This window comes from Bos indicus, chromosome X, assembly GCF_029378745.1.
Source record: "Bos indicus isolate NIAB-ARS_2022 breed Sahiwal x Tharparkar chromosome X, NIAB-ARS_B.indTharparkar_mat_pri_1.0, whole genome shotgun sequence".
In the NCBI taxonomy this organism is placed as follows: Eukaryota; Metazoa; Chordata; class Mammalia; order Artiodactyla; family Bovidae; genus Bos; species Bos indicus.
The window spans coordinates 39,013,986-39,039,565 of record NC_091789.1 but is presented as its reverse complement, the minus strand read 5'-3'; the positions used below and the strand labels follow the sequence as shown (position 1 = coordinate 39,039,565).

Genomic DNA, 25,580 nt, shown 5'->3' with positions numbered 1-25,580 from the left:
GCAGAGTGGCCACGTGGTGGTGAGCTGGTCCTCAAACTGGAGTCCCGGGGCTCCAGAGCCTGGTACGGGCCCTGTGGGCACGGTGCCCCCTCTCATATGCCCTCGGGCAGTGGCCACAACTGAAAACATGCTCTGGCTTCTGGCTTGTGCAAGCCTGCCCAGAGGCGACCCCAGCCACTCTCGTGGGTACCTCACTCCCTGGCCACTCGGGTCCTGGAGCCCCAAGATGCGGCAGCCCAGTGTCCTCTCGTCCCTCCATGTGGCATCCTGAGGGGCCCTGGCCAGGCGCGGGTCGGGGGCGTGAGGTCTTCCCACCAGAGGTACAGGCCTGGGGGCTGCCCATGTGGGACCCCAGGGCTGCACGGCATGCCTGTGGCTCCCTGGGTCCATCTCTGCCTTGCTCCCTGGCTCCAACAAGTGCACATGTCCATGTGGGATGCACAGAGAGGTGTCCACCCTGGCCCTGCCCTCGGGGAATCTTCAAGTGGAAAGCAAAGGAACCCATGGCTCTAGTGGCCCAGGTCACACAGCCCTCCAAAGCCTGTGACCTTGGGGTGGTAGCCAAGGGACCAGGTTTTGAAGAATCCGGTCCCCCAAAACGGGGTGGGCAGGGGAACCTCCAGAGAGGGAGCAGGACACACTGGAGACCTCCGTGGCTGGTCTTGGCTGAAGACCAGCTGTGGGTGTGGAAGGCGAGGTGGGGCGAGGGGGCTTAGGTGATCAAGGAGCCCCCCAGAGCTTGCGGGCACGAATGTGGGGTTTCCGCAGAGGGTCATGGGCACTTTGGCTCTTTAGAGAGAACACGCTGATTGCTCCTGGGAGGGAATGGAGTCAGAATGGAGTAGAGGGAGCTTGGTAGTAACTGGTGATCCCAAGATGGGACATACTTGGTTCTACATCCCTGTACCAAAAAATAGTTGGGAAGGTGGGGTGGGCATAGATGGTGGTGGGAGGGCAGGGGCACCTTTCCTGCAGGGGTCACGTGAGGGAGGAGAAAAGGCCTTGGGGTCCTCTTTTTAGCATGTGGCAGAAGTTCTAGCTGCGGGCTGGGGGCTGGGCCAGGGCACCCAGGAGACTCACGGGGAAGGTGGGGCTGGGAACTGGGCATTTTCTAAAAAGACATGTTTGTGTTTTATTTCCAGATGTGATCCTCTAGCAAGCACATAAATACAGTGGGGGAGGGGGAAGGATTACTATAAATTAGAAAGAAGCCCCCCAGCAGCGTGGCAAGGAGGGAGAGGGGGAGGCCCTCCCACTCTGTGCAGACCACGCCTCGGTCACAGGCTCCATCCAGGGCTCCATCCTTTGTCGAGTGCGGGAAGGCGCGGAGATGGTGGGTCCTGCTGCCGCCTGACTCACAGTTCGGTCACCTTGTTCTCCACCAGCGCGGCCATCTGCTGCAGGCGGCAGGCCAGTTGCATCTTCTGGCCCACAGGATCCTCCTCCAGGGCACCAATGATCTGCCAGGGCAGAGGAGGCCACCCAGCCTGAGGCCTTGGCCTCTGACCTGCCTCCATCTCAGTAGCAGGCTGGGAGCCAGACCTTCCTATCGAATCTTCCTCCATGAGGAAGCCGAGCCCCTTCCCCAGCCCCAGGCCCTTCCATTCCTCTGCCTACACTGGACCTGGACACTCCCGCCCCCAAGGGAGACTCCTGGGGCCTCCCTCTGGGCTCCAGAGGCACGCCCCTCTCCTCGGAGTGCCCCCAGGTCTCACCTGGTCATAGTACCTGTGGATGTGGGTGTAGAGTTCTTGCAGAGCTTGCAGGCAGTGGGGAGCCGAGGTGTAATTCTGGGGGAGGCACATGGTGGGTGAGGCCCCGGCCCAGACCTTGAGCCCCCAGCTTCCCCCTTCCCTTGTGTCCTCACCCCCGAGAGCTCAGTCAGAGCTGAATTCATCTCCTGGTAGCTCGCTGGAGGGCTCTGGCGGATATCAGAGTAGTATCTGCAAAAGGGCACAGAGTTAGAGGCAGGCAGCCCAGAAGGTCCCTAGTCCATGATGCCCAACACCTACCTCTCTACCATCTGCTTGTATCGAGGGATCTCCCGGGCGTAGAGCAGTTTGTTCACTGGGGAATCCTGCTCCGGGCGGGGTGGGCATAAGTGGGGAGGTGCCCCCTCCTGGGCCCACGCCCCGTGGGGGCCAGCCCCACCCAGGGCTCAGTGCAAAGCCCCTGTGGCTACCCTCTCCCCAGGCCTTCTCTCCTCGGCCCTCACCCGGCCCACTTTATGCTCCGAGACTGTGCAGGAGTCCATGAAGGTCTGGGCGATGACGGCGAGGACTGCGTCCACGTTGTCTGACACCCGCACGTCAAAGATGAGCTGCGGGTTCTTCAAGGTGTTCACCCAGAACCGCAGCAACAGGCTGGAGACACAGGCCAGCCGTGGAGTGAGTCCCGGCCAGTCCAGCTCAGCTCCTCCACCTGGACCCCCATGGCCCTGAGCTGCCTGGGGAGCTGGTCATACCAGGGGGGGAGGGGGGCGGGGAGCGACTGGTCACCCAAGGTGATGGCCCCCAGGCCTGGGTTCCTGTCCTGGCCATGCTGGCAGTGTCCTGGTCTCTCTGGGACTCCTCTGCCCGGGGCCAGGCTGGCAGGTGACACACCTGTTCGTTTTCCAGATGTGCAAGGTCTCCGGGTCCTCAATGCTGTGCTTCTCCGCCAGCTCATCCAGGAAGTCAAACAAGTACTTGACGGCGATGGGCACGGGCCGGTTCACGCTGAGGATGGCTTGGAAGGCGTCATCCACAAACTTCTGCAGCGTGCCCTAGAAGGCAGGGGATGGGGCAGTTTTTGGGGGGGTCAAGGTGGGGGGGCCCTTTGAGCTGCGGCCAGCTCCATCGTCCCACAGCATCTCCCCAGGTCTGTCCAGGTGCCCTTGCTGAGCCTCCCCGGGAGCCCCACCTTCATGGACAGCAGGCGGGTGAGGTAGATCTCTGGGATGGCCTTGGCCCGTGCCCGCTCCCGGTCCCGGTCCCTCAGGCTGCTCCGCCGCGCCTTGGCTGCCTCAGGCTCCTCGGGGGCTTTCACCAGGTGCCACAGATGGACCCCACCCTCCTCGCTATCCTCCAGCATGGGGGTGTCTGAGGGTGCAGAAGCTGGGCCTCAGTCCTTGGTCCCCCTGCACCCATGCCACCAGCCGGGGAGCTCCAGCTCACACCCAGGAGCTCCCTGAAGGTGACATGCCGCCACCTTTGTCCACCCACGGGCCTGGGCCCAGTAGGGAGTCTTGGCTTCCCCACTGATGAGGTGTTGGGAGACCCAGGTAGGGCCGATGGCATGGCCTCGAGCTCCTGGGGGCCTGTGATCCCAGTGGGACCACACTCACTCTCCCCCGATGGGCAGCTGGGGGCCAGGCTCTGGGAGATGATGCCTCCTCCGTTGTGCAGCTGGGGGATGAGCCTCACCGTGGCTCCGTCTGGGACCTGGTGGGGAGGGGGGCAAAGGCTGGGCTCCTTCCCTTGCCAAGCCCGAGGCAGGGGGCCTGCCCCCCCAGACCCCACCTGCCAGGCACCTTGTAGTGTTGCAGGGTGTTGAGTCTCTTCCAGCGGTTCTGAGTCACCGATGTCACGTCCTCATCTGACAGGGTGAGGTGACCCGCCAGGCCTGAGCGCCACTCTGGGGGTGCGGGGAGGGGACCCGGGGGAGCCAGTGAGCCCACAGCCCATTCCTGTTGGACAGAGCCGAGCTGCCAGGGGCGAGGAGAGCCTGGGGCGGGCACTCACCAAGATCCAGGGTGTGCGCCGAGGGCCTCTGGGAGAACGGGGTGCCCTTGTAGATCTGATCCAACACCTTCTCCTTGACCTGAGTGATTGTGTCTGTGTCGAGCACCCGGGTGGGGATGTGCAGTGCTGTGTTGCTCCTTAATGGCCCGCCTGGCCCCGGGCTGGCCAGCACCATCAGCGTCAGGGCCCGGAATTCCACATCCTCCCGCAGCAGGCGGCTGTCGTTCAGGGTCCGTTTTGCCTTGCCTGTCACTGCGTCCACGGGGCCCTTGTCCACCTGGTACTGGATGGCCCGGAGGAGCATGTATATTGGTTCACCAGCCACTTCCTACAAGCATCAATCCGGGGATCAGCCGGCTGCGTGAGCTCACAGGGGCAGCTGGCTGCGCGGAGCCAGGGCAGAGGGCGGCCCATGCCAGCAGGCTCGGCTTTGCACGCGGCCAGGGCAAAGGTTCACCACCTATCCCTTACCGACACCCTGCCCTTGTGCCCGACACCCCCTTGGAGGGATCGGGCCACAGGTCAGGTAGGCCCGAGGCAGCAGCCCTGGCATGGGGTGAGGGGAGAGGGGCCCTCACCCTCAGGAAGGCGTAGAGGCATATGGACACCCAGTTGGTGAGCAGCTTCTCTGCCATGGTCTCTGTCCTGCATGGAGCGGGCCCCAGGTCAGAGGGGCTGTGCAGGGGCCATCTTGTCCCCCACCCAAGGCCAGTGGCAGAGAACAGGCAGGGCTGACTTGCCCTACCAGTGGCTCGGGACCCAGCTGGCCGCCTGGGGCTCCCCAGGCCCACCCTGCCCAGAGCCATCCAGGGCCAACCTGCGCAGCATGAGCTTGGGGTTCTTGCGCACGTAATGGGAAGCTAGGTCACTGAGCAGCGTCCTCATGATCTCGGTCAGGTACTCGAGCTTGCTGTGCAGTGCCAGGGACAGCAGCGAGGCCACGTGGCAGCGGTCCCGCTGCGAGAAGCTGGGTTGCCCCTCCAGGGTGTGGATGAGCTAAGTGGGAGTGGCGGGGCACCAGCACTCATTCTGGGGAGCCCGGCAGCCCACATGGCCTCCCACCATGCAGCCCGTGTCTGCCGACCACCCAGCCTCCCTCTTCGCCCCAGGCCCCCCTCCAGCCTGCCCGCATGGCCCTCACGGTCAGGAGGAAGAGCTTGCTGTTGAGCAGGTTGGAGAGCTGCATGAGGCCCTGGTGCACGGGTGCGCGGTGACCCTCTTCACCCAGCCCCTCGACGGCCGGCTGCAGGGTGCCACCACTGCGCCCGGGGAAGAGGACCCGCTCGGTGTAGGTGCGGTAGTCCACAAAGGGGATCCCGCTGGCCTCCAGGTCGCTGCTGAGGTCAGTCATCTCTGTCATCAGGTCTGCAGGCCAGGAGCCACCGGGGTCTGAGCTCGGGAGTGGCTCTGCCCGCGTCCCGCTCCCCCCGCCTGCCCACCCACCCCCGCCCCACCTGTGAACTCCTTGCGGCACTGGTCACCCACGCCGATCTCCAGGTTCTCCAGCTGCACCAGAACCTTCTGGTAGTCCCGCAGGGCTTGCTTGCTCTTGTGCCTGCCGCCGGGGGACCGAGCGTCAGCCACACAAGCCGGCCTGCCTGGGCCGAGACCCCCAAGCCCAGATGGCCGACTGTGGGGCACCCTTGCCATAAGTGAAGAGGGGACTGGACTGGACACTGGCGTGTATGTGATCCTCACCTGTACATGAGGGTCAGGAGGAGCACGGCAGTGATAAGCAGGGCTGCGCCCACGCCCAGGCCCACCTGGGCCTCCACGGGGAAGGCAGACAGCACGGGTTCCACCTCATACTGGACCGGGCCCAGCGCCAGGCGCACGTTGCCCATTTGCACCTGGGGGTGGTGGGAGGCACAGGATTCCTGAGCACTGGCTCTGATGGCTCCGGCCGCCCACCCCTGTGCCTGGGGTCCTAGCCTCACCACGAACTGCAGCAGGGTGCCTGAGCCATTGCTGGGCTGTGGGACCCGCGGGGGCGGCTCACAGTACAGGTGGGTGAGTGTCAGCGTCTTCACCAGGCACTCGCCGTCGCCAATGTGCACGTGGACTTCCTCCTTGCTGATGGCCAGGTTGAGGCCCTCGCCCTGGGAAGCCAATCACGGGCCTGAGTGGAGTCACTCAGCCTGTGTCTGCAGGTCCCCCCAGCCCCCCAGGACTGCTGGCTGAAACCCTGACCTCCACATCCAGGATGTGGCCTGGCTTGAGGCGGTAGGGGCGGGTGGGCCCCCCCTCATGATGGAGGGGGGCCAGCCGAGGGTTGGGCTGGTACAGGAAGTCCTGGCCCCCACTGGCACTGGCAAAGTCCACATGCACGTTATCCAGGCTGAAGAAGACCCGCCGGGGGCTCGCCGTGTCAGGCACCGCGGGGCTCCGGCAGAGGAGGAGGGTGGATGAGTTGATGGAGCACACGCTGGAGCACTGGGAGGGGGCAGGCCGAGGTGGGATGAGCTGGGGGCTCCCGGCCTGCCCCGATCCCTTGCTGAGCACAGGCTCACCTGCAGCCAGCCCCGCTCCAGCTGGGTACAGGCCTGGGGGGCCGCAGCCGGAACCTCACAGCCGCTCCTAGGGGTCAGGTCCTGGGACTGCAGCTTCACAGCGGTCCCCTCCGAGGTCTCCAGCCACACCGACAGCAGGGGCTGCTGTACAACGTCCAGGCCCGTGCCCCTAACTCGGATCAGCCGCCCGCCCCTGTGCCGGGATGGGACTCAGCACGGCCCGGGCAGCCCGGCCCCATCCTGCCACCCCACCCTGCTGGCAGGGTGCAAGTGCACCAGGTCCTCACCCCCGGAAGCTGACACTGGGCTCGGCTGCGACGAGCTGGGGGTTGGCAGTGTAGTGGAAGGGGCTGGTGAGCAGCAAGCGCTGGGCCTGGCCGAAGACCACTCGGACCACTGCATCTCCTGGGCTAGCCTGGGGCATGGTGTGGCACACGATGGCCTCAGGACACACCGGCTCTTGGCTGCAGGGTGGGGAGTGGTCTGGCACCTTGGGTTTGAGCCTCAGCCTGGCCAGCCCGCCAGAGACCCACTTTGCCTCCCCCACCAAGGGCAGAGACCCCCCACCACCACTGTACGCCAGGGGACTCGGGCCCGTTGGGAGCACCCCCAGCTGGTAGCAACCAGCTGGAAGCAGGAGCCACTTACATAGGGCAGGGCTGGCTGCCCACAAAGGCGCTGATGTTGCCTCCTGTCTGGAGGCGCTGTCCGTGGATGGTGAGCTGGGTTCCCCCTGCCTGGGGGCCCCTCTGGGGACTCAGGCTCAGCAGGACAGGGTCCTGGGAGACAGGGCAAGCTAGGGCAGGCATAGCCATCTGGCCTGGCATTTCCTCACCTTGGTTCCAGTCCCTAAAGCCCTGTGCCCCACTGCCATGCCCCACCAGGGGGTGCTCTGGTCCCCTCCCTGTGTCGTCTTCTCCTCAGCCCCAGCTCTAAGCCCTAAGATGCCGTCACCTCCTCGGGGACCTCCTCATCACCTCCTCGGGGGTGCTGTCTGTGCCAAGGGCTTCCTGGCTCCAGAAAGGGCCCCGGACAGGAGGACAGGAGGGCTCAGGCTGGCACCTGGAGGCATCTCTGCTCTCCTGCATCCCTGTGCCCTCCTCACTCTCCCACCTTGGCCCCCAGCCCACCCCACACTCAGTGGCCAGAATGACCCCTCAGATCACATGGCTTCCTTCCTGGACAAGAGGCAACTCTTCCTGCTCCCCTCAGGTCAAGTTGGAAGTGCTCATCCAGACGTCACTAGCCTTCTGCCCCTTCTTGCTACAATCCCCTGGTATGGGCACACACCCTGGGCAGGCACTGACCTGGTAGGTGAAGTACTGGGTTGAGATGCCTGGGGGCCGCCCTTTGATGGCCACTTGGATCGGCCCCATGGTGCGGTTGGGGGCAGGCGATGTGACACACACGATCCTGGTGATGGAAAGCCCATGGCTGCTCAGGGGCTCTTGCCTGGCGGGAGCCATGGGGCATTTGCCAGCCGCTGCCCAAGGCCCAGCCCCCCTCTCTCTGGCTTATCATCCTTTGGTGCATCTGACCCCGGGCCCACGTGTCTTGGCTCCAAGCCTCCCTTCTTTCTGGGTGGCCAGTCTCTGCGGGTCTCCCTGGGATGGCATCCCTCTGCCCCTGGCTACCAGTATGCCTCACCGGGTTGAGATGCGGTAGAGAGATGGCTCAGGCCTGCAGGGCCAGCCAGCCACGCTCACAGCGTCCTGCACGTCGGCGAAGTCCCGGCCCAGGTTAGAGCCCTGGATGGTGAGAACCAATCCGCCCTCAGGGGGACCAGTCAGGGGCTCAACCTGTAACCGAGAAGGATGGTGAGGGAATGCCCTTGACCCACACCCACTGAGGGGGGGGGGTGGGCAGGGCTGCTAGGACCAAGAAAGTGGGGGCTAGGAGTTGAGGGGAGGAGGCGGGTGGCTAGGCCGTGGGAGGGGGCGGTGGGTGCAGGTTCAGGGGCTCACAGTCTCAATCCTGGGTGTGGGACACAGCGTCTCCACGGCTCCAGGTGGGCATAGCGGCCCATAGCGACAGGCAGGCTGGCCGTGGCTGCACCACAGGCAGCCCAGACTCCCATTGGCTGCCTGGCAGTGGCTGCAGTCGGGGTGGCCCACAGCGCAGTCGTACAGGGTCACTGGTGGGGGGGTTTAGGAGGCATGGTGAGGCGCCCCCGCCGGCTACATGCCCTGCCCTGCCCGCCCCACCGCCCCCGAGCTGACCATGAAGACTGTGGGCATTGTCCAGCCGCTGGCCCTCGCCCCGGGTGACGTAGATGGGCACCGGGAGCTCCCGCTGGACCATGGAGGGCTGGAACTGGGAATGGAAGGGAGGGTCAGGCCCAACGCAACTCAGAACCTCCCAGGACCCCCGTCCGCCTCCTCCGGGAAGCTCTTCCCCACATGGATGCCCCCTCACCCCCGCCTGGTGCAGGGCACATCTCCCAGCCGTGGCCTGCCCAGAGCAGGCCTCATGGGTGTCAGTGGGTTAAAGCGGGCAAGCGAGCCCCCGAGGGCCTGGGACAAGCCCAGGCGGCAGAAGGTGTCCAGCGGCAAGTGAGACTGGGGGTTGGGCACCTGCCCACCTGCTGGGCCTGGCAGTGAATGAGGCCCGAGTCCCCAGCCACCTCCTCCAGGGATGCTGGCAGCCTCTGCAGTTGTCCGGGCAGCTCCAGCCAGCAGTGGTAGGAGGCAGGCAAGCCCTAGGGGATGTATGCCATCAGCAGCCTGAACGCCATCATCTGCCCCCGGCCCCCACCTGCTGGAATGCTCACCTGGAAATGCTGAAGGTTCTGCACACGGAGGGCCAAACGGCTCTCCCAGCCCACTGGCACCAGGAGGGGGCCCACCAAGCCCTCGACCCGAGGACAAGCCCCCGGGCCACGCACCTGGATGTCCGCCTGGCCAGAGGAGACCGCTTAGTGCTTTGGAAGGCAAGGGGCCTGGGGGCAGGGGGTTGTGGGGCAGGGTGGATCCACTCACCTCTTGGGTGCTGTAGATGGTCCTCTCGCCCTCTGGACAGCGTTCTCCATACACACAGTGGCTGCTCTGGGGGCACCAGTGGCAGCGCCAGAGGCTGCCCACACAAGCACGGCACCTGGGAGGGCAGGGGGCTGCTGAGATGGGGCACTATCTAGGGTCCCCACCCCTACCCCGCAGCCAGGCTGGGCACTCACGGGGCAGCTGCCTCCAGGGCTGTGACTGCGCTGCAGTCATAGAAGGAGAAGTTGGTGGCAGCCACGGTCACGTCCTCGAACATCAGGGCCAGGGGCAAGGTGATGTGGTCTGGGAGGGGGATGGCAGCGGCAGGGCAGGTCAGGTGGCTCCTGCCTCTTCCAGTTCCTGCCCTCACCCCTCACCCCAGGGGCCCCTCACCTGTGCCTGGAGGGTTCAGTGGCAGCTGGTCCTGGGGAGGGGTGACGCAGGCCACCTGGGGCCCTTCCACATGAGCCAAGCTGTCATAGTTGCCAAAGGCGCAATGGAAGTATTCGTCCGTGGCCAGGGTGGGCAGCCGGGGTACCGACAAGGTGACCTAGGGCACATGCAAGGAAACCCAGCAGGTGGGGGCCTTTGGAGGGGGCCACGGGACTGAGGCAGAGGGGTCCAGGCAGGGAAGGTGTGGGCAGAGGCAGAAGGAGAGAAGGAAAATGGGGCTCACCTGGCCCTGCTCCTGGCGGGGGTGGTGGGCCGGTAGCACGCTCTCAATGTGCAGACAGAGGCCGTCCGCGTACGTCCACAGCCACTGGTTGGGCTGGGTTGCCCGCCTGCATTGGCTCTTGCGGGTACACCTGGGGGGCAGAGGCCTGATGGGGCCTTGCGTGGGACTCAGGCTCCCTGGGTGATGGGCAGTGAGGGGCATGATATGGTCCAGGTGGAGCGCAGCAAGCGGGGGGCAGGGAAAGGGACTCCGCTCAGACAGGAAGGGGTTGACCCCTCAGTGCCTGGGGGCTGACACACGGCCTTTGGCCGTGACTGTGAGTCGAGGGCTGCTGCTGCGGTGGAGACGAGCACACGGACCTGAGTGAGGGGCGCCATCAGGGACTGATTCCTTGGGCTGCCAGGTGGAGGGGAGCTGGAGTGGGCCAGGGGGCACCCGAGAGAGGCTGACAGAGGCCTTGCCCAGCCTGAGGCAGTGTTGACAAAGGGACACCAACCAGGCTGGGGGAGGTGGACTGACCTCCAGGCCCACCTAGAAGCACTGCAGACACAGTGTCCTGCCTCACCTGCCCTGCAGGACGCACCAGCCGCACAGAGGGTCCTGGGCCTGGAGGCAGCTGCTGCAGTCTGGGAGCTGTGGGCAGGCTGCCACGGGTACCCGGGCCACCTGGACAGGAGGCAGAGGGCAGAGGTGGTGGGTGCAGGGCCTCGGGCTTCGTGTGCCTGGGCCCCTGGGACAGCCCTCACCTGCTGGGACGTCAGCACGTAGAGGTGGCTGCCACTGCTGTCCACGAGCAGGTCGGGGCTGATGGCTGAGCCCGGGGTCCCCACTTGCTGTGAGTGGTACACCTGGCCTTGAGTGCCATTGAGAAAGACCTGGGGGAGTGGGGGACAAGGCCCGCTCTCAAGATGGCCACAAGCCAACCATTCGGGGCAGGTACTGTCATGGCTGGGGTTCTAGGGGAACCTCCTGGCCCACAGAGCCGGTTCCCATTCCCCCCAAGACAGGGCAGCTGGGCCAGGCCATTGCGGGTGAGGCAGGCCCCCGGGCATCCAGTGTGCCCAAGTAGCCTACTTGATTGAGCCTTACCCAGCTAAGGGAGACATGCAGACCATGAAGAAGCAAGAGTCCCCTGTTACCAGCTGCAGCTGCCGCGGGACATCCCTAAGCTACACATCCAGAGGTGGAAGGAGACGGATGCTTCTGTGAGCCGTCCCAGGGTAGGAGGGCATCCAGTAGGGCCACTGAGGCCAGTCCCGGCCTGGCAGCATAGAGGCTGGGCACTGGGGGGTCTGGCTGAGGGCCGCCTTGCCTTCCTCAGGCCCTTACCTTGTGCAGCTGGCCCCGGACATCCCCGAGGAAGGCGATCGTGTGTCCGTCCGCCTGGAGGGCCGCGACAGCACTGATGGAGTGTTTTAGCTGCAGCAGAGGCCCTGCCTCCACAGGCTGGCGGCCTGCGATGGGGCTGGGCGTGTGTTCATCGCCACAGGGGTATGACTCTGGGGAGTCCTGCAGAAATGAGGACGAGCGGGGAAGGAATTAGTGCCCAGAAGAGGGAGGCCGGAGGTGCCTTCCCTGGGCCCTGGTCTGCAGTCCGTGGAAGAGGGCAAGGCAGCTGGTAGGACGTGCCCAAAGTCGCACCTAAGAGGGAGAGATGATGAGCCCGGAGACTTAGCCTAAGCTGGCCCTCCGTGTCATCCTCTAAAGCAGAGGTCACTGGTAATGGGGAAAGCATCCAGCCACCCTTGGCCAGACAGTGGCTGGATGGCTCAGAGAGTCCCTGGTGGCTCAGATAGTGAAAGTGTCTGCCTACAGTGCGGGAAACCTGGTTTGATCCCTGGGTTGGGAAGATTCCCTGGAGAAGGAAATGGCAATCCACTCCAGTATTCTTGCCTGGAAAAATCCCATGGACGGAGGAACTTGGTGTGCTACAGTCCATTGGGTCGCAAAGAGTCGGACACGACTGAGCGACTTCACTTTACCCTTGGCCAGGACCTGTGACAGCCGCAGCTCTGGGCTGGGAGATGATTCAGGTCCACAGAGGGCCAGGGCCAAGGAGGCAGGCTGGGATAAGATAAGGTTGCCAGATGCCAGCGTGCAGAGTCCCAGGGGACAAGTCAGGGGTGAGGCCTGGGCCCAGTCACTCACGGGCGGCAGGGTGACACAGCGCGACGTGACGCCATATTCCACGGTGGCTTCCTCGGTGCCGCTGGGGCCCCTGCCGCCTGCCGTGTAGCAGAGGCGCCGGGCTCGCTCCATGCTGGCATCCAGCTCGGCCAGGGGAAAGGCGCACAGGGCCGCCTGCACGCCCCTCAGGCCGGCGGCAAAGGCCCCCAGTAAGGCTCCTGGGGCAAGGGCAGCGGCCTGTACGAGCCCGTGGCCCCGGCAGCTGAGGGGCACTTCTACGTAGGAGTAGAGGTTGGCATCCCTCAGGCAGACCCGGGCCACATACGAGCGATACTCGGCCTGCGCCCGGTCCCCGCGGCGCCGAAAGACAAAGTAGGCCGACTGGGCGTCGGCGAGGGCTGCCACATAGCTGTTGTTGTAGTCGGAGAGGTCACCCACCACCAGGCGGCCCAGGCCCTCGCTGGAGAAGGGCTGTGGCCCAGCCAGCTGGCGCACCGTCAGGGGTGGCACCCCTGCCGACAGCTTGCCTGCCAGGCCCCGGGCCACCAGCAGGAGGTCCCGGTCGGGTCCAGACACCACCAGGCCCACCGTGGGCACCCCCAGGGTGTTGGCGGCCACGAACTGCCCGTCGCCTGGGTCCTCAGCCCGGTAGAGGAGTTCTGCCACATCCTCCAGCCGGCGCTTCTCGCACACACCCTGCCGCACCTGCCCACAGGCCACCAGCTCCCGGGCCCGCCCGCTGACCAGCAGCAGCTGGTTGGTGTTGTCGGTGAGCCGGGCCTGCGGGCACTCGGCTGGGTCCCGGAAGGGCACGCAGTCAGGGCTGTCGAGGACGGGACCCGTGATGGCCACTGACTCCAGCTGCAGCTCGGGGCTAAGTTGGAAGAGGCGATTCACCGCACCCACGTAGAGCGCCCCCTGGCCCGGTGCCAGCGCCAAGTGGTGGAGGGTGGTGTTGGGTGCTGAGAAGTGGTGCGCCCCAGTTGGGGTGGGTGGCAGGCACAGCAGTGGCAGCATGAGCAGCAGGCGGGCACCCAGCAGATGCCGGGGTGCCATCTCGGGGCCCTGGGGGAGGCCAGGCAGGAGGGCGTAAGTCAGGGTGACCATGGGAACTGAGTGCTGGGGGGCAGGAGGGACAGGCAGACAGAAAGGGAGGGAGAGAAAGGCGGAGAGACAGAAGCAGAAAGCTGGGGCAGACAGAAGCAAAGGGAGAGGAGAGAGAAAAAGTCCAAGCGACTGGGGGACCAAGAGAGGGATGGAGAGTCCCCAGGGATGACAGTGGGGTGCCCATGCATGTGTAAGGGAAGAACTTTCTTCATCTTCCACTTTATATGCAGATCCTACAAGGCCAAGAGAAGACCTGCAGAAGGACTGGGTCACCGAGAGAGGAGAGACCCCTGAAAGACCCTATAGACAGCAGGGGCCAGTGGCCAGGGCCAAGGCAGAGAACAGAGGGCTTGGGGGATAGAGGCGGGTGTGGCCCAGACTGAGCTGGGGGTGCTCAGTGCCGAGGCAGGGGAGGTGCAAGGGACCGAGAGACCACCCAGGGTTCAGGGATCAGGGGAGGCCAGTCCTTTGCTCCATGGCTCCAGCAGCCAGGGGTCCACCAGGGTCTGGCATGGAGAGTGTTGATGGGGATGGGGTATGAGAAGACAGGGCAGAGACTTCCTTGGTGGTCTGGTGGCTAAGACTCCATGCTCCCAATGTAGGGGCCCTGGGTTTGATCCCTGGTCAGGGAAATTGATTGCACATGCCACACGTAAGACCCAGCACAGCCAAATAATTAAATAGAAACTTAAAAAAGACAGGGCAGAGAGAAGACAGGCAGAAAGAGTGGGCCCAGGGGAGTGAGAGGAGCGCTTGAAGGAAAGCTCGAGCCAGGAGTCAGGCATCCCCACACCCCAGCCTGCAGCCATTTAGGGTCCAGACCGGAGGGACCCCCCCGCAAGCCCCCACCCTGCCCCGGCCCTGTAGGGGCCCAAGGTCAAGCCCGAAGCAGAAGGCTCTGAGTGGGGTCCCTGCTGTGCCTTCCAGCTCACCTCCTGGCCAGGGGCAATTAGCAGCCTTGCATGGTGCCCAGGTGGCAAGGTGACACATCACGAGCCCCTGGGCCCATGACCTCCTGAGCCTCCCTCCTCCTGAGCCCGGAGGCAGAGCCCCAGAGACGGGGCAGAAAGCAGGTCCTGAGTTGTTGACTGAGGGTCCCACACTGTTGGGGGTGCGGGCAGGCACCAGCCAGGAGGGCACCCGCGGGCATTCCATAGCCAGCAGCTCCAGCTCCCATGGGTGTGCCAGCTGCCGGGAGAGCCCCCGAGGAAGGCCCCTGCGCCCTTATCTCAGGGGCACAGACAGGAAGGTCAGGCCTGCCTCAGGGACTGGGCCATTTCCTCTGGAGCCCGGTATCAGCGGCCGTGTCTGGGGTGGGTCTGAGGCTAGAGGGCCTGCAGCTGGAGGTGCTGGGCAGGGGACCCCTGGGCTCCAGGCTTTTCTGTGCTCGAGGGACTCGGGTACTTACCCTGGCGGACAGCAGCAGCAGAGGCATCTCCTGGGTGGCGTGGCAGACACCTCCTGGGTTCAACTGCCCCGGGGCAGTGGTGACGGACACAGGATGCCTGTAGGGGGCATTGTCCTGAGTGGGAGGGAGACAGTCGAGGCTTGGCCCCATTCACATTCACCCCGCAGGAGGAGGGGGCCAGGGCCTGGCAGGCGGGCTCCCCCACAGCTGGCAGCTTTGTCTCTGCCCCAACAATGTCCCTTCTGTCTGGAGGCCCAGGCCAGGGACCCACTCTCTGGTGTTCCTAGTCCCACATCCAAGCTGCCCTGACCCGGGGGCTCCCTGTCGCTTCCCACCCCCAGGGAGACACCCTCCTGGGGATCTGGAGACAAAGGGGGCAGAGTGCCTTCAGCCAGAAAAAATGAAACCCACACAGCCAGTTCTCCCATGCCCACCCGGTGCCAGCCACCAGGCTCCTCTCCTTGTGCCCCCAGGGGTCCCTGTGAAAGGCCTGGAGGAGGTCACGGAGTGCTGGCCCCCCCGAGGGTCAGCCCCTGCATGGGCAGTCTCACCCTCTGCAGCCTTGGCGCCTGGCTGGAGGCAAGCCTTGGCCCTCAATGCCTGCCTTTGTTGCAGCCGGAGGCAGGGGAGAGGCCGGCCAAGGCAGCACCCCCTGCCGGGAGACCTCTTCCTATGCCCCCAACTCCCCACCCCCAGGGACTGGCAAAGTCGTGCCAGGTACAATCTGGTGCCAGTGGAGGGGGCCGTAGCCAAAAGGATGCACAGGAGCAGATGGGCACCCAGCCTTCAGCCTCGGGTGGGGACAAGACTACCAGCAGGTGGCCAGCTTCCCATACCAGGCTCACATGGCCCCGTCTGCACACCGAGCCGACAGTGCTCAGGCCGTGGCTGTGGGGCGGGAACCAGTCAGGGTCCCCCTCTTGCCCACGGTGTGCAACCGCAGCAAGCTCCAGGGCCCAGTGGCAGTGGCAAGGCTGGCAGCCACCTGGCTGGGCCGGTTGGGTAGCTGTGGGGGTGGGCAGCAAGGTGGGCTGCTTCCCTACCACCCGTGCCCTGCCCCGTGGCCAGAGGCACCAAATCTCCCATTTGGGGCCATAATGGGAGTCTTACCACCCAGCTTTGGGGCCACCCCCCTGGCTGGGGTGGGGAGATCCATGCCCCCCACTCCCCCACCCTTGACCTGGAGGCCCCTGAACCCTGTGCCTGGCCAGCCCCGGCTCCTGCCTACCTGGGTGGGGCTCCTGGCCGGGGCCGAGAAGCAGCTGGCAGTGCCAGGAATGAGTCCCGGCCTCCCTCCCCACAATGCAATTGCGCCCAACCCGCCTCATCCCGGTGGCCCAGCCTGGGCAGTCCAGCCCCTCCGTGCCCGCCCCTTTGCCCAATGGCTCAGGGCAGGGCACTGCTGCCCTCTGCTGGCTTTGGTGGGCAGAGGTGCAGGGGCCGGCTGCTCACTTGCCCAGAGGAGATGGTGCCCTCCCATGGCGGGACTGGCAGGCATGCAGTCCATAGCCTGCCATGAAGTGCCTACTGAGTGCCAGATGTGACCCTGGCACTGGCACCGTTCAGAGACAAAGCCCACTGCCATCTGTCTCAAGACATTCCTGGATCTAAGAGGCATAACTACCTACCAGCGGATGAGACCTCAGCTCATCTGTGGACGGCACTGTGGATCACCAAGGACGGGGACTCAAGTCTACGGGTGCTCAGATCCTCTAGATGTACAAACTGGGTTTAGAAAAGGCAGAGGAACCAGAGATCAAATTGCCAACATTCATTGGATCACGGAGAGAGCAAGGAAATTCCAGAGAAGCATCTACTTCTGCTGCATTGACTACCTGAAAGCCTTTGACTGTGTGAATCACAACAAACTGTGGAAAATTCTTTAAGAGATGGGAATACCAGACCACCTTACCTGACTCCTGAGAAATCTGTATGCAGGTCAAGAAACAGCAGTTACAACCAGACATGGAACAACAGACTGGTTCCAAATTGGGAAAGGAGTACGTCAAGGCTGTATATTGTCACCCTGCTTATTTAATGTATATGCAGAAAGCATCATGCAGAATGCTGGGCTGGATGAAGCACAAGCTGGAATCAAGATTGCTGGGAGAAATATCAATAACCTCAGATACACAGATGACACCACCCTTATGGAAGAAAGTGGAGAGGAACTAAAGAGCTGCTTGATGAGACTGAAAGAGCAGAGTGAAAGCTGGCCTAAAACTCTACATTCAAAAAACTAAAGATCATGGCATCTGGTCCCATCACTTCATGGCAAATAGATGGGGAAACAATGGAAACAGTGACAGACTTTATTTTTGGGGGGCTCCAAAATCACTGCAGATGGTGACTGCAGCCATGAAATTAAAAGACACTTGCTCCTTGGAAGAAAAGCTATGAGAAACCTAGACAGCATATTAAAAAGCAGAGACATCACTTTGCCGACATACGTGCACATAGTCAAAGTTATGGCTTTTCCAGTAGTCATGTACGGATGTGAGTGTGGCTGTGGCTTAGTTGCACAGTCATGCCTGACTCTTTGCGACCCCGTGGACTATAGCCTGCCAGGCTCCTCTGTCCACAGGGATTCTCCAGGCAAGAATACTGGAGTGGGTTTCCATACCTTACTCCGGGGGATCTTCCCGACCCAGGGATTGAACCTAGGTCTCCTGCATTCAGGCGGATTCTTTACCGTCTGAGCCAGTTGGACCTTGGAAGGCTGAGCACCGAAAAATTGGTGGTTTCAAACTGTGTTGCTGGAAAAGACTCTTGAGAGTTCCCTGGACAGCAAGGAGATCAAACCAGTCAATCCTAAAGGAAATCAACCTTGAATATTCATTGGAAGGACTGATACTGAAGCTGAAGCTCCAATACTTTGGCCACATGATGCAAAGACCTGACTCCCTGGAAAAGACCCTGCTGCTGGGAAAGATTGAAGGCAGGAGGAGAAGGGGACAACAGAGTATGAGATGGTTGGATGGCATCACCGACTCGATGGACATGAGTTTGAGCCAGCTCCAGGAGTTGGTGATGGACAGGGAGGCCTGGCGTGCTGCAGTCCATGGGGTTGCAAAGAGTTGGACACGACTGAGTGACTGAACAATAGCAACAAGTGCATCATGGAGAGCTTCACAGAGGAAGTGAGGTTTCAGCTGACTTTGAACCACATGGTCTTACGCCTACTGTTGTCCTCCAGTGAACAAGGGCTAGTCTTAGTGTTTGCTGTATGTGAATTCATTCAGTCCTTCCAATGAGCCTGGAGGGGGTTGCAGTTACTTCCCCTGGTTCACAGGTGGGGAAACTGAGGCAGGCGAGGTTAGGGAACTTGCACCAAGTCACATGGCTTGTAAGTGGCCAGGCCAAGAGTCAACCATGGGCCGCTGCCTTTAACTATCAGGCCCTGAGGCCCTGAAGCAGGAAGCAGGCATTGGGTGGGAGGGGAGAGGGGATCTGCCTGAGGCCAAGCCTGCAGTTGACATACCCACAGAGCATTTCCTCCAACCTTGAAATCAAGTTGGTTGAGGTGGTGAAGGCAGGAAAACCCAGGAGATCCCTAGAGAACAGGACTGCCAGTGGAGGGGAGGATGGGGTGGGGGGTCCACAAGGCAGAAGGAGGTGGCCAGTGGAGCCGGTGAGGTCTTAGCCTGAGAAGCTTGGCTTGGGGTGATGAACTCTGGGGGTGAGTGATGGTCACAAGAGGGAACTTGGGAGACCAGGGTGTCAGGGGAGGTGAGCCACCCAGAACCTGAAGGTCCAGCAGATTCAGAGCATGGGTGCTCAATGAGTTGTCTTCGTCTACACCTTTCATCTCCAAGGCGGAAGGCCAAATGCCCAAGAAGGGGCCTAGAATGGAAGGGCCTAGAAGGGTGGGATCTAGAATCTCTGGGCGGGGCAGGCTGCTGGCAGAGTGATGGGGCAAGGGTCTCTGGACACTAAGACTGGAAGCAGAGACAAAAAAAAATGCAGATGTCTCTGCGTTTCAAGACTGGAAGGACCGTCCTTCCCCCTGCCCATAGAAAGTTTTAGAATTTTCAAATCAGCTTGTCAAGTTCCAGAAAAAAAACGTTGGTACTTTTTTGAGCAGGTAAATGGAGATTTTGTTGAATTTTGAATCCCTTTCTAGACTAATCATCTCTAAAATATCGTTTCTCCATCTCTAAGCATGGCACCTCTCTCTACTTATTCATATCATTTGAGTACATTTTCCCCTAAGGACTTGCACATCTCATGTTAGATTTATTTATTATTTGATGCCATTAGAAATGGTATCTTTTTTTTAAAAAATCACTTTCTGATTGTGTTGCTGGTACATAGAAGCACAACTGGTTTTTAAAAAATTGAAGTTAGCTGATTTACAATATTGTGTTAGTTTCAGGTGTACAACAAAGGAAACACAGTGGACTTCGGTGTATGGATTTTGGTGGGTTTTTTGGCCACACAGTGTGTCACGTGTGATCTTAGTTTCCTGACCAGGGATCGAACCCGGCACTGAAAGAGTGGAGTCTCAACCACTGGACCACCAGGGAAGTGGTTGTCTACTTCCGGTGTATGGATTTTGTATCAAGTAACTTCATAAATGCTTGCGTGAAGTCTAATAATTCTTTCTGGATTCTTTTTTTGTGGACTCTTCTTGGTTTTCTACTTACACAGTCATACCTTCCACCAGGAATGAGTGTTTTGTTTTTTCTTTTTCAGTCTTTTTAAGTACAATTTCTTTTTCTCACTGTATTTCCCTAGACAGTACAAGGTTGAATGGAAGCAAAGAGAATATTATTAAGATTTTATCATTAATTATGATGCTTGCAGGGGGTGTTTATAGACACCTTTATGAGATTAAGGAAGTTCCCTTCCCATCCTAGTTTGCCATATGATGAATGTTATCAAATATTTTTCCTGAATGGACTGAGTCGATGGATGATAGAATTTTCCTCCTTGCATCAGTTAATATGGTAAATTATGTTAATTGATTTTGTAATTTTAAACCCCTCTTTCAAAGAAATGCTTACTCTTGTGCTTCTCAGACTAAACTCAAGTTTGTCATGGTATATTGGTGGATTGGTTTTGTTGCTGTTTTTGGAGAATTTCCTCTTTTTCTGTTCCCTGGAACAAATTATCTAATTACAAGGGTTATCAGTTCCTTGAAGGCTTGATAGAATTCATCTATAAAATGATCTAGGCCTTCCTTGTTTTTGCAGCCACCAGCCCCTCTATCCATACATTTTAAATTACCAATGTCTTTAATAACTGTGGGACTGTTCAGGTTTTCTGTTTCTTTTTGAGTCAATTTTTTGTATTGTGGTAAAAGAATGCATAGTATAAAGTTTACCATCTTAACCATTTTTGTTTACATATCAGTAGTGTTAAGTATACTCACATTGTTATGAAACAGATTTCCAGAACTTTTTCATCTTGCAAAACTGAAATACTATATCCATTAAACACATCTCCTTTTCCCCAGCCCCTGGCACCCACCATTATACTTTCTGTGTCTATGAATCTGACTACTCTAGGTACCTCACATAGGTGCATATGTGCTAAGTTACTTCAGTCATGTCCGATTCTTTGCAACCCCAAGGACTATAGTCCACCAGGCTCCTCTGTCCATGGGACTCTCCAGGCAATAATACTGGAATGGGTTGCCATTTCCTTCTCCAAGGGATCTTCCCGACCCAGGGATCAAACCTATGTTTCCTGTGGCTCCTGTATTGCAGGCAGATTCTTTACCTATGAACTACTGAGGAAGCCCTCACATAGATGGAATCGTGTGACTCTTTTGTGACTGGCTTATTTCACATAACATAATGTCATCAAGGTCTACCCATGTTATAGCATCTGGTTGGATTCCCTTCCATTTTGTGTATAGACCGCATTTTGTTCATCTATTCATCTGTCAGTGGACATTCAGCTTGCTTCTGCCTCTTGGCTATTGTGAATAGCACATGGATATGTATATGGGTCTACTTTCAGTTCTTTTGGATATATACTCAGAAGTGGGAATGCTGATGGTAGTTCTGTTTGCTTTTTTGGAGAACTTCCAGACCATTTTTTTTTTATGGCAGCTAGCACCACTTTACAATCCCACCAACAGTGTGCAAGGCTTCTAATTTTTCTACGTTCTTGCCACTATTTCATGTTTTCTGTGTTTTTTAAAGTAGTAACCATTCTAATGGGTGTGAAGTATTTTATTGTGGTTTTGACTTACATTTTTTGATGATTAGTGATGTTGAGTATGTTTTAATAGGCTTGTTGGCCATTTGTGTATCATCTCTGGAGAAATGTCTATTCAAGTCCTTTGCACATTTTTTAATCAGGTAATTTGATCTGTTGTTGAGTTGTCAGAGTTCTTTGTGTATTCTAAATATTAACCCTTTATCAGCTATATGACATAAATATTTTCTCTCATTTTGTAGGAGGCCATTTTATTCAGTTCATTGTATCTTGTTACTACACATATGTCCCCAGTGTCAACTGGAGGGCAACATTACCAATGACTCTGAAGCCCTCGTATACCCTCCTCCTCCCTTGACAGAGGCAAGCACTATCCTTACTTTTCTTTGTACTTGGCACAAATATGGATAATCCTTAAACAATATACATAGTTTGGTTTTATACTTTTGGAATTTATATAAATGGAGTCATACTGGATGTATTTTTCTGTAACTTGTTGCTTTAGTTCCATATTACATTAGTGACATGAATCTAAGTTTGAAACATATAGCTGGAGTTTATTCATTTTTATTGCTGAATAGTTTTCCATCATATGACTGTAACATTGTTCTCCTGTTAATGGACACCTGCTTTTTTTTTTTTTCTTGGCTTTTGCCTATTATAAATAAGGCAGCTATGAATGACCTGTACACATAATCTGGTGTATTTGCAAAAGACCTTCTATAGGATACACTCAGGAGTGACACTGTCAGGTTGTAAATATGTACATCTTCGATTCCACTGGGGTTTAGTTGCTAAGTCGTGTCCAACCCTTGCAACCCCATGGACTGTAGCCCGCCAGGCTCCTCTGTCCATGAGATTTTCCAGGCAATTCTACTAGATAATGCCAAATTGTTTTCCAGAGTGATTGTACTAGTTTATATCTCCCCCACAGTGTATGAGTTCTTGCTACTCCAGATCACTGCTAACACATGGCATTGTCTGACTTTTTGTTGTTGTTCAGTTGCTAAGTCTTGATTCTTTGTGACCCCATGGACTGCAGCACGCCAGGCTTCCCTGTCCTTCACTATCTTCCTGAGTGTGCTCAAACTCATGTCCAGTGAGTCAGTGATGCTATCCAACCATCTCATCCTCTGTCACCCCCTTCTCTTTTGTCTTTTTCATTTCTATCAATCAGTGCATGGGACTAAAATGATATCTCACTGTGGCTTTTTTTTTTTTTTTTGACCGTGCTTTATGGCATATGGGATCTTACTTCCCCGAGCAGGGACTAAACCCACACTGCCTGCATTGGAAGTGTAGTCTTAACCACTGGGCCCCTAAGGAAGTCTTCACTGTGACTTTATTTTTTTTTAATATAAATTTATTTATTTTAATTGGAGGTTAATTACTTTACAATATTGTATTGGTTTTGCCATACATCAACATGAATCTGCCACGGGTGTACATGTGTTCCCCATCCTGTACCCCTCTCCCACCTCCCTCCCCATACCATCCCTCTGGGTCATCCCAGTGCACCAGCCCCAAGCATCCTGTATCCTGCATTGAACCTGGACTGGTGATTCGTTTCACATATGATATTATACATGTTTCAATGCCATTCTCCCAAATCATCCCACCCTTGCCCTCTCCCACAGAGTCCAAAAGACTGTTCTATACATCTGTGTCTCGCATACAGGGTTATCGTTACCATCTCTCTAATTCCATATATCACTGTGACTTTAATTTGCATTTCCACAGACCTTCTTTTCTAACTCACGAGAGAGTAAAGTCAGCTCTTCTGCATGAGGTGGGACAAAGATGTGAGAATCTAGCAGCTTTATATATACATATACGTGTATATATATATATATGTATATATATAATTTATGTATATAATTGAAATACATGTGATCTAGTAGCCTCTTACACAGACTCTCAATAGATCCTCCTGTTCCCCACCCCAGCACACATACACACACACACACGCACGCACACACACACACACGCACACACACACAGTATTTCTTCTGAGTTATCTGGTGCTTCCAATTCTTGTGGAAACCAGCCTTTGCTGCCGGCTGCCTCTCAATGCTGTTTTCAACAAAACCAGAGGTTGGTACTTTGAAATTAGTTCTGCTTTCTCAAAACACTGCAGAAGTGATGGTAAGGGGATGACAAGTGAAAAAAGGAATAAATGTACCACAGAAAAGGAGTACCTTTCAGGGGCTACACAGGTGTCCACGCTTCCATGCTTTATCCAGAGCCTCTCATTACATTGGCAAGGGATGTGGCAGCTGTGATTCTACCTCTTTTCCCTCCTGACATCATTTATTTGGATACCCTGTCCTTTCATTCTTGCCAGTGAAAGTGAAACTCACTCAGTTGTGTCTGACTCTTTGCGACCCCATGGACTATACAGTCCATGGAATTCTCCAGGCCAGAATACTGGAGTGGATAGCCTTTCCCTTCTCCAGGGGATCTTCTCAACCCAGGGATCAGACCCAGGTCTCCCACATTGCAGGCGGATTCTTTACCAGCTGAGCCACCAGGGAAGCCCGTCTTTCTTGACAGAGCCTTATTTATGTTACTAATTTCAGAGAAATTTTAGTTTTATCTTTGTTTTTTCTCAATTTCATCAACTTCTACTGTCTTTGTGAGTTCCTTCTTTCAGCTTTCTTTGAGTTTATTCTACTGCGGTTTTTCTGACTTCCTGTGTCGGGGTTCAGCTCCCTCAACTTAAAGCTGGACGTTTTCTCATAAGTCCTACTTGAGCTACATGCCGCACGTCTTCATTGTCGTTCAGTTCTAATGTCTTTTAGATTTTCATTATCATTCTTCTGGACCAATTAATTATTCAGAAGTGTATTTGTAAATATAACTATGTAAATTTAAAATTTCAAATGTGGGAGGACTTCATTTTAGCTTTATCATCCATTTATGGGTTTATTCTATTGCAGTTTGAACATGCTCTGTGTGATACTCATTCTAGTATTTGTTGAGATTTGTTTTGTGGCTGAGAACACGGTGGGTTTTAGTAAGTGTTCAAGGTGAACTTGAAGTGTGTACTCCCTAGTTTTCGTATATCTGTTAATCAAGCTTGTTCAATTGGTGCTACATTCTTCCCCCTTTTGTCTGCTTGAGCTACCAATTGGAGTGAGGGGTAGTGTGACTTATTGTGGTGAATTTACTAATTTATTAATTTTTCCTTTTCCTACTAATTTTTGTTTGATGTACATTTGAGGCTCTGTCTTTAGGTAGCTACACACACACCTTCAGAATGGTTCAGTTCAGTTCAATCGCTCAGTCGTGTCCGACTCTTTGCAACCCCATGAATCGCAGCACGCCAGGCCTTCCCTGTCCATCACAAACTCCGCTTCTCAATGGATTACTTCTTTAATCATTGGGCAGCAACCTCTTGTATTTCTAGTAATGATTTGTGCCCTGAGGTCTACTTTGTCTAAACTTAACTTCTGTCCATTAACTTCCTTTTGAGTGATATTCACTGGGTATGTCTCTTTCTATCGATATCAATTAGGGTTTGGTGGCAGACCACAGAACCATTCTAGCTTTGTAAGTTGAAAAAAAAAAAAAAAAGGATTTATTATCAAGTAGGGACAACTTGCATAATCTTTGCAAGAGACGGGAATGACTCCTAAACCTCTGAATTGCTAGTTCTCCCAGGATCAGGAACAACTCCTAACCTCAAATCTCAGATAAAATGCAATCTGCCTCCTGTTTCCCAGATAAGAGACCAAGGCACCTCCTGACCACGCTGCTTCTCTGCTGGCCAACGCCCCTGCAGAGGACCTCCAGCCTGGAGCTCTCAGCCAGCTGCACCCTCCTAGTGCCAACTGCCTGCTCATCACTTCCACTCGTGCCTTCTGCTGGGGCTGCAGGCCCAGGGCCAGCAAGCAGTCATTGGGCAGAGTACCTTCTCTTTGACCTGTCCTTTCTTCAACAGGTGCCACCACCCACCCGGCCACCCAACCATCACCTTGAGTCTCACCCCACCCCTTTCCTGCCCTGGAGTTTGAGCTGTGCCCCCAACCATCTGTTTCTTTCTTTTTGGCTGCCCTGCATGGCATGCACATGCGAGATCTTAAGTTCTCCCAAGCAGGAATTGAACCCGGGCCCTCTGCTGTGGAAGTGCAGAGCCTTCACCACCGGACTGCCAGGGAAGTCCCCCTGTTGACTTCTAATTACTCTCTAATCCATCTGGGGTTTCAGGCCTCAGCACATCCGGCCCGGGTTGTCAAGCCGTATGCTCCTTGTCTATGTCTCTCTGTATCACTTCACCTATTATCCATCCATCCACCCATCATCATCATCAATCTATCATCTCTATTATTTATCGGTCATCCATCACTTCTACCTCTTTAGGATCAGTGTCTCTATCATCTATTTTTCGAGGTACAATTCACATAAAGGCATACCTTTTAAAGTGCACACTTTGTTGGCATTTAGCAGATGGACAGTATTTACAACCATGGCCTCTACAGATCTAGAACATTCTTATTACCCCCAAAAAGGAAAACTGAGCCCATTCAGCAGTCACGCCCCAGCTCCTGGCAGCCATCGGTCTACTTGGTAAGTGGAATAATACTCTATTGTATGCAGAGACCACATTTTGCTTGTGCATTCATCTGTTGATAGACATTCCAGTTGTTTCCACTTTGGATTACCATCAACAGTACTGTGAAGAATATTCATGTGTAAAGGTTTATGACTGAACATCTATTTTCCATTCTCTGGGTCTAAACCTCCGAGTGGAAGTGCTGGGTCACGTGGGAACTCCGTGCCCAGCTTTCCCAGACCCACCACCCTCTTGCCCACCATGGCTGCCCCGTTTCCGGTCCCACCAGCAAGGGATAAGGGCCAGGTGTGGTGTTCTTGCCTCCCTCC

General features: G+C 57.0%; 1 protein-coding gene across 3 annotated transcripts; it reads right to left on the bottom strand.

Moving 5' to 3' along the window:
• Positions 1-1,107: 1,107 nt before the first annotated feature.
• PLXNB3 (plexin B3) lies at positions 1,108-15,860 on the bottom strand. Of its 3 annotated transcripts, none has more exons than XM_070784450.1 (36): positions 15,757-15,860; positions 14,529-14,625; positions 12,035-13,078; positions 11,216-11,395; positions 10,633-10,761; positions 10,452-10,552; positions 9,887-10,016; positions 9,604-9,760; positions 9,405-9,513; positions 9,211-9,325; positions 9,003-9,128; positions 8,814-8,930; positions 8,452-8,545; positions 8,197-8,366; positions 7,880-8,031; positions 7,540-7,645; positions 6,881-7,011; positions 6,520-6,696; positions 6,233-6,425; positions 5,913-6,155; positions 5,660-5,821; positions 5,421-5,572; positions 5,177-5,277; positions 4,864-5,087; positions 4,540-4,718; positions 4,301-4,367; positions 3,723-4,050; positions 3,512-3,615; positions 3,326-3,422; positions 2,902-3,080; positions 2,604-2,764; positions 2,216-2,363; positions 2,013-2,077; positions 1,868-1,943; positions 1,716-1,790; positions 1,108-1,460 (listed from the first exon to the last, which is right to left on the bottom strand). In XM_070784450.1, exons 2-36 carry the CDS (start codon positions 14,553-14,555, stop codon positions 1,356-1,358), a joined length of 5,724 nt encoding a protein of 1,907 aa, XP_070640551.1. In that variant the 5' UTR covers positions 14,556-14,625; positions 15,757-15,860; the 3' UTR covers positions 1,108-1,355. The 3 variants fall into 3 exon arrangements, with proteins under 3 accessions (XP_070640551.1, XP_070640550.1, XP_070640552.1); XM_070784449.1 differs by having other exon boundaries at positions 14,529-14,642; positions 15,757-15,845; XM_070784451.1 differs by having other exon boundaries at positions 1,729-1,790; positions 14,529-14,642; positions 15,757-15,845.
• Between the last annotated feature and the right edge of the window lie 9,720 nt (positions 15,861-25,580).

What these genes read in the sequence shown, in the direction of transcription:
- PLXNB3 (XM_070784450.1), bottom strand. Translation starts at nt 14,555, where the DNA reads ATGCCTCTGCTGCTGCTGTCCGCCAGG. An exon ending in ACTGAACCCTCCAGGCACAG is followed by an intron (nt 9,514 to 9,603) that starts GTGAGGGGCCCC and finishes TCCCCCTCCCAG; the next exon opens with ACCACATCACCTTGCCCCTG. An exon ending in CCATCTACAGCACCCAAGAG is followed by an intron (nt 9,129 to 9,210) that starts GTGAGTGGATCC and finishes TCCTCTGGCCAG; the next exon opens with GCGGACATCCAGGTGCGTGG.